Source organism: Erithacus rubecula (genome assembly GCF_903797595.1).
Source record: "Erithacus rubecula genome assembly, contig: scaffold_712_arrow_ctg1, whole genome shotgun sequence".
Lineage (NCBI taxonomy): Eukaryota > Metazoa > Chordata > Aves > Passeriformes > Muscicapidae > Erithacus > Erithacus rubecula.
The window spans coordinates 31,062-39,093 of record NW_027635627.1 but is presented as its reverse complement, the minus strand read 5'-3'; the positions used below and the strand labels follow the sequence as shown (position 1 = coordinate 39,093).

At 50.8% G+C, this 8,032-nt stretch overlaps 1 protein-coding gene across 1 annotated transcript; it reads left to right on the top strand.

Annotated features, from left to right (window-relative positions):
• Nucleotides 1-943: 943 nt before the first annotated feature.
• LOC306816599 (olfactory receptor 14J1-like) lies at nt 944-1,876 on the top strand (the record flags this gene model as incomplete). The annotated part of the gene is made up of 1 exon (XM_079333018.1): nt 944-1,876. The coding sequence occupies one exon, from the start codon at nt 944-946 to the stop codon at nt 1,874-1,876; it is 933 nt and encodes a 310-aa protein (XP_079189144.1).
• Nucleotides 1,877-8,032: the final 6,156 nt, after the last annotated feature.

Sequence of the window (8,032 nt, the reverse complement as noted above, 5' to 3'; positions counted from 1 at the left end):
AGAAGTGACTGGGGAAGAATCACTCCCAGCCCTTGACACAGGAAGACTCTGGCTGCAGGACAAGGCAGCTGCAACTCCTGGAGTGATCTCCTAAAGCTGCAACATCCCAATACCTACAGACTTTGTGAGTACCTGCTCTGATTATCTCTTGTGTAGAACAGCCAGGGTTGCCCAGGGCTGTCCTGCAGAGCAGGGTCCTGCAGCCCAGGGTGCTGTGCTGGGGCAGAGACTCTGCTGTCAGCCAGGGACAGCTCTCATCCAGCCCTGGGAGCTTCCCCAGCACCGGGGGACAAGGTATGGGTGGAAGGAGATAGCTGGTAAGGCTTGGAAGTGTTCTCCTTGTGTGGTGAGGATGCTGCATTGTTCAGTACTAATGTGTCATGCCTGTAGCATGACATTTCATTCCTGAATATTTTGAATTAGATTGTACAGGGAGCATAGCAAGGCAGGAGCTGTTATTAAATATACTGCTCTGGGTTGCCTGGATGGGAAATAGCAGGCTGATATTCGTCTCTCAGTTCAGGTGGAGAAAAATATAGAAAAAAAAATCTCTACATCGTAATAAACAAGGTGAAGGGAGAAATCAGAACAAGGTCCCGTACAGGCAGCATCACTGTTGCTTTTCCAGCCTCCTCAGGGTTGCTCTGATTTTGCCATCAGAGGCTGCAGAGGCAGAGATGGCTCTGGGCAGTGCCCTGTGCTGGGAGGGGTCTGCAGAGCAGAGCTGAGCCCCCAGGGCTGGGCTGGGCTCTGGCAGCACCATCAGAGCACAGCCCTGGGCACAGGGAAGCAGCTGCTGGCAGGGACAGCTCCAGGCAGCAAAGCCCTGGAATGGCAGTAGGGGGAAAGTGCCACCAATATGGGCTGGGATATTTAAAGTCTCTCCAAACTGAAATATTCCATGATTGCTTTTTATACAGATCCCCAAGCCAAGACACAGCAAATGTCCAACAGCAGCTCCATCAGCCACTTCCTCCTGCTGCCATTGGCAGACACGCGGCAGCTGCAGCTCCTGCACTTCTGCCTCTTCCTGGGCATCTCCCTGGCTGCCCTCCTGGCCAACGGCCTCATCATCAGCACCGTAGCCTGCGGCCACCACCTGCACACCCCTATGTTCTTCTTCCTGCTCAACCTGGCCCTCACTGACCTGGGGTGCATCTGTACCACTGTGCCCAAAACCATGCACAATTCCCTCTGGGACACCAGGAACATCTCCTACTCAGGATGTGCTGCACAAATCTTTTTCTTTCTGTTCTTTATCTCAGCAGAGTATTTCCTTCTGACCATCATGTGCTACAACCGCTACGTGTCCATCTGCAAACCCCTGCACTACGGGACCCTCCTGGGCAGCAGAGCTTGTGCCCACATGACAGCAGCTGCCTGGGCCAGTGGCTTTCTCTATTCACTGCTGCACACGGCAAATACATTTTCCCTGCCCCTGTGCCATGGTAATGCCCTGGGCCAGTTCTTCTGTGAAATCCCACAGATTCTCAAAATCTCCTGCTCCAAATCCTACATCAGGAAATTTGGGGCTTCTGCTTTCACTATTTCCTTAGCACTTGGCTGTTTTGTATTCATGGTTTTCAGTTATGTGCAGATCTTCAGGGCTGTGCTGAGGATCCCTTCTGAGCAGGGACAGCACAAAGCCTTTTCCACCTGCCTCCCTCACCTGGCTGTGGTCTCCCTGTTTATCAGCACTGCTGCATTTGCTTACCTGAAACCCCCCTCTATGTCCTCTCCATCCCTGGATCTGGCACTGTCAGTTTTGTACTCAGTGGTGCCTCCAGCCTTGAACCCCCTCATCTACAGCCTGAGGAATCAAGAGCTCAAGGCTTCAGGGTGGACACTGATGACTGGCTGCTTTCAGGAACATTAAACTACTGGCTAGTTTCTGAAAAGCCACTTGTAATAAAAGTAATCTTTTATACTTCTTCTTGGTTTCGTTGTGGGGTTATTTTTCCTTTGTTTTCGTTTTATGGATACTGTTCATAAAAAAAGCCACTCTGTGTTCCATTGCTCATTATGTTTCCCAATCCTACCTGTGGCCACAAAATGTGTCAATAAAGGGTTACAGTCTTCGTGGCTTTAAACACACTGAAGGATTTCTCTCCCAGCCAAGTTTTCTCCAGAGATGCCCCATTTGTTCCCATCTCTGTAGCTGCAGCAGGAATGTCTGTGTGCAGAGCTGGGTGCAGATCAGTGCTGGCACAACAGCTGTGCCCAGCAGCAGCAGCACTTGGTGTTGCCAGTGCTGCTCCCGTGCCACTGCCCCACTGCCCTCCTGCCCCTCGTGTTGCTGCAGGGCCTGAGTGCTCTCGGGGCCGGGCACAGCCCTGGGGGTGGCAGTGCCGGGGCTGCAGCAGGGACAGGCCATGGGCATTGCTGGGGCAGCGCTGATGCCTCAGGGCAGGGCCTGAGGGCTCCAGGCTCCTTGGCCAGGCTCTCTCCACAACACTTGGCCAGGCCAATGCTGAGCAAAAAAAACCCCTGTGGGCAGCCCCATGTTGATTGTAGGCAGGCTGGGGGCAAACAGCATGGCTGGTGCTCTGCAAGGTCCCTGCAAGGGGGAGACCCTGGCAAGGAGCAGCAGAGCAGGGGCTGATCCATCCCCACTGCGCTGGACAGCCCAGAGCAGCATTCCAGAGCGTCCTCATGCACCTGCTAACAACATCCCCCCTCTGCAGCCCTGGCCTCTCCCCCAGCTCACACAGGTGCCACATCCTTGCAGGCACAGACACGGCAGCACTGGCTCAGGAGCCCCTGTTTGCACTGCACAGAGCAGGTGTCCGCACCCCCATGGTGCTGCTGTGGGGAGATGGAGCTGAGTGAGCACAAATGCCATCAGCCCCTGGGGCCAGCAAGGGATGGGGGACACCAGGGAAACCACTCAGGTTTGTTGTGGCCTCTGCAGTCAGCCAGAAAGTTTGATCCCATGAGCTGTTAGTTTCCTGTCCCACTGTAGACGTTGTTGCTTAGAGCCAGGGCTGCCTGGCAGCCACCCCCAAACTGCCCTGAGAATTTCCTTTGCTTCATCTTTGCTTTCTTTCCTCTTTCTGGTACAACTTTCTTCCTACTGTATATATCTGTCCCCTCCTGGACAAACAGCCCATCCCTGTTTGTCCTTTCCTCTCTGGCCCCTGTCCAGCCACTCTGTCCCCAGCCTGTAGCACTGCAGGGGTTGTTGTGGCCAAAGTGCACGGCCTGGCACTTGGTCTTGTTAAACCTCACCTTGTTGGATTTGGGCCCTGGATCCAGCCTGTCCAGATCCCTCTGCAGAGCCCTCCTACCCTGCAGCAGATGAAATCTCCCAGCCAACCTGATGTCTCCACAGTTCCATGAGGCCCTGCAGTGTCACAATTGTCTCCATGATTCTCTGAGGCTTCCCTGTGTCACAATGTCCCTTTGGTTCCCTGGGACTCCTTTGTGTCACAGAGTCCCTTGCATCCTTGGGCCCCACAGTGTCACAATGGCACCTTGATCCCCTAAGGCCCTGCAGTGTCACAGTGGATCCTTCGTTCCGTGAGGTCTCGCAATGCAGCAGTGCTCTCCTTGGTTCCACAGAGTCACAATGGCCTCTTGATCCCAAGGGGTATAATGGTGTCAGACATGTTTCCTTCATTCCTGGAGTCCCTGAGGAGCAACACTGGTCCCTTGGTTCCACAGGTCCCTGCAGTGTCACAATGGTCCCATCCTTACACAAGGTCCTGCTCTGTCACAATGCTCTGCATGGTCCCACAAGGCCCTGCAGTGTCACAGTGGCATCTTGGCTCCATGAGGCCTCCAAGTGCCAACATGGATTCCTTGGTGCTGCAGTGTCACAATGGAGCCCTGGTTACACAAGATCCTGCAGTGTCACAAGGGACCCTTGCTTCCATGGGGCACCACAGTGTCACGATTGTTCCCTCAGTTACAAGAGTCCTTGCAGTGGAACAATGGCCCCTTGATTCCATTGGGCCCCAGGCTCTCACAAGGCTCTCCTTGGTCCCACAGTGTCACAATGGCCCCTTGCTTCCCCAGGGCCTTGCTGTGTCACAGTGGCCTCTGTGGTTCCATGAGGACTCAGACTGTCACTATGGACTCCTTGGTTCCATGTAGCCCCACAGTGTCACAATAGCCCCTTGGTTCTGTGGTGCCATGTTGTACACAGTGTCACTCTGGTCCTCTCAGTTGCATGAGGCCCTGCAGTGTCACAATGGCCCCTTGCTTCCCCAAGGCCCTGCAGTGTCACAATCATCCCACAATCACCAAGGCTGGAAAAGACCTTGGAGAGTATCAAGTCCAACCTGTGACCCAACACTGCCTTGTTACCCAGACCATGGCACTCAGTACCACATCCAGTCTATGCTGATACATTTCCAGGGACAGTGACTCACCCAGCGCCCTGGGCACCCCATTCCAATGCCCAATCACCCTTTTTGTGAACAACATTCCCCAGTATCCAGCCTAAACAAACCCTGGTGCAGCTTAAGGCTGTGTCCTCTTGATCTGACACTGTTTCCTTGAAGAGCCTGACCCCACCGGCTGCAGGTTGCTGTCTGGGAGTTGTACAGAATGATGAGGTTTTCATTTGAGCCACTCCAGGATAAGCATCCCCAGCTCCCTCAGTTCTTCTAATGGGACTTGTGTTCCAGATCCCTCACCAGCCTTGTTGCCCTTCTCTAGGCACACTTTAGCCCCTCTATGTCCTTAAACTGGAAAGCCCAGAACTGAACACATCACTTGAGGTGCTGCCCAAATAGTACCAAGCACAGGGAAAAAAAATCACTGCTCTGGTCCTGAATGGTGCTGGCCCCATCATTCCTGATCCATAGGAGTCCCAGGGGTTGGATGAGGGAAATGGTGAGGAGGGGATAGGGATAGGGACAAAGTGTGGTTGGTTGTCAGTCATGGAGGATCTTGATTTTCATATCTATTCAAACTGCATTAGAAGGTCCTGGGGGACAATATCAATTGGACAGTTCTGATATCCATCTATAAACAGGGAAAGAACCAGGAGGAAGCACTTTTCCTTGCATTGTTTTCAATAGAGTAGATTCACTTGAAATATACTTTTGAAATTAGCCACCATAGAATTGAAAACTTACATTATTTCGTATGGGTATTTTAAACAAATATTTTTGAGCCTTTGTCACTGAATTCCTGAATGGAAGAGCTCAAGAAAGAAGAAACCTCTGGAGTAGTAAAATTCATCCAAGTGGCTGAGGATCCATCCTCATCAGAGCAGGAATGAACAAACAGAAATAGCAATAGCTGGCACATTGATCACCCCCTGACTGACCATACATGCTGACCATATCCACTAACCTTGTCCACTGACCACATGCCACTGACAAGCTAAATGACCACACCCACTGACTGTTGCCGTACGAAGAGTTACAGAGCAGCGAGAGAACAGCAACAAGACACTCTCTTACTTAGTGCAAGAAAGAGCAATTTATTGAAGGAAGCCATGGCTTTAAATAAGATAGTTTGTGAAAAACAGAATACAAACAGCTCATTGGACAAAGAAAGAAACACCTCTTCTCCTTGGCTTTCCCATGGATCCAGCAGGTGTTTATCTCTGTTATGATTCTTTCTCTTATATTTACAGTAAAGAAAAAGTCTCTAGCCAGGGAAAAATCCTGGCTGCAGCTGAGAAAGTTTCACAGCCTGAGAAGAAGACTGAGAACCTGAGAAAAAGGCCTGGCAGAAATGTCCCTAGGCCTTTTCAGCCTCGGAGCTTCTTTTTTCTTTCTCACGCTGGGAAATCTTTTCCATGCTGAGAGAGTTTCTCAGCTCCCGCCTGAGCCTTTGCCAAGATGATAACATTCAGGAAAAACAGAAAGGAATTAATAATAACGATTAAGCACCTGGTGTTGACTCAGAAACAGTTCTCACGCTATGTGACAGGATTTGTTTTCTTCTATTGTCCAATGGACTGCTGTTCTGTTCAAGACTAGCAAACCACACTATAAAATGTAATTTGCTCTTTCAATAAATTGCTTCTTTGACCACACAGCTGAAGAAGTCTGTCATTATTTTACGTGACTCCTAGCGTGCATAGTGACATCTGGTGATATTCACCAAGATCGCACTCAACTTGTATGGCGTGATGGGGACAGTCTCTGAACTTCAGAGTGTGCAGAGCCCCTGCAGCGTGCAGCGGCTTGAAGTGGCCCGGAGCCTGATCGAGCCTGGACAGCGAGAGCTGCAAGCAATGTTTTGGCTGTCTTTCTCCCCATCGAGAGAGGTACTCTGTGTTTTTCCCCCTCCCAGCAAAGCGGCTAGGTGGGAAAATCTGAAATAATGGGAAATCGTCTATCTAAGCAGGAGGAAACCATACTCTCAGTTTGGAGGGATGTTCTCGAAGTCTTGGACGCGCCAATTGTGGATGAGGAATTGGTTGCTTTGTTAGCGTGGGCCAAGGAAAGCGGGTTCTGAAGATCAAGGAGTGGCCTTTTCTTCGAAAGCTTGGGGAGAGCTAGGGGATTGATTGTATGGATCCCTGTGGGAAGGGGATGTCTCCCCTCTGTTAAACACCTGGTAATCACTAATCAAAAAATAATGGAGGGGGAGGAGGGCAAGGCAGGCTCTGAATGGAGCAAGGCAGGTTCAGAACAGAGCGAGGAAGAGTCTGTCTGCTATTTTGGGAATTTCCCAAAGCCGGAGCTGCCCCCCCATAAAGTCCCCCCGGGCGGAGCATTTGTCACTTAATGACTAACTCATCATTTGGGGTTGTGGGTATGCTTGGGTCTCAATGGATACTGGAGTACTCTGGCTGCCTGCAAAGTGTGTCTGCCCTGACCTGCGACATCAGAGAGAGGATGCAGCTGAGGCACAGCCTTCAAATGCTGACCAACATGCTGATCACCAGCCAGATTGTCCCTCTACAATCAGAGGATGAACTCTTTCTGTGCACTTGGAACTGTTTTAAGCTATTGGACATTGTTAGATGAGTTCTTTGAAATGTATTAGAAATTATAAGTCTGGTGAATGGTGGCGGGGTTTTTGTTATTGTATTAGAATTAAGTTTGTTAGAAAGGCACCAGGTGAGAAGACTTCCCTGGACACTTCGGGGTATCTGTGGATCTCCTAAGTGTTGTTTGTTCTCCTTTGCAAAGGGCCCTGTGGAGGATTACAAACACTTCTCTTACTTTTTCTTTTAAACTAAAATGGGGACCTGTGGACACCACTGAGGGCCCAGGCAAAATTTGCTAGGCCTTTTCAGGTTCCGAGCTCCTTTTCTCTTTCTCACTCCTAGTGTATACAGTGATACTAATGCAGTGCAGGATTTGAAAATATAAAGGCTAAAATCTTAAGGCAGCACAGTTCTCAAGGGGCTGAAGCAAGGGGCCAGTGTGAAGCAGCAGGGCTTTGTGGAACCAAGAGGCCGTTGTTGCATTACAGGGCCATGTGCAGCCAAAGGGCCGCTGTGATCCTGAAGGGCACCCTGGATCCATGGAGAACTTTGTGGCATTGAAAGGCCCAATGGAATAATGGAGATCATTGTAACACTGTGGTGTACCATGGAACCAAATGGCCATTGTGAACCTGCAGGGCCTCATGGAAGCAAGGGGCCATTGTCACACTGCAGAAGCAAGGAGAACATTGTGACACCGTGGGGGCCCATGGAACCAAAGCACCATTGTGAGCCTTCAGGGCCTCATGGAAGCAAGGAGAACATTGTGACACTGAGAGACCATATGGAACAAAGGGCAAATGGAACAGATCTGGCTGGTTCTGCTTCCTGGGGGCTACCTCTCAGGTCTGGCTGACTTGGAACATTGAGGGCTGCCTCTCATCTGCCCCTGGAGAACTGGGGCCCTGTGCTTTCCTTCCTATGGAAAAGAAACATCCATCTTTCCATGTACCCATAGCCAAAATTGATACTCCCCCTGAAAAATTCCCTATATGCAAGGGTTCTCCCAGACAAATTCTGCCGGGACAGGGTGGAAAGCTCTGTCTGGCCTTGGACTCTGGTGGTCACCTCTCATCTCAAGGAAGCCCTGAGGAAAGTATTTGAGCAGGTTTGACTACTGGAACATCAATGAGT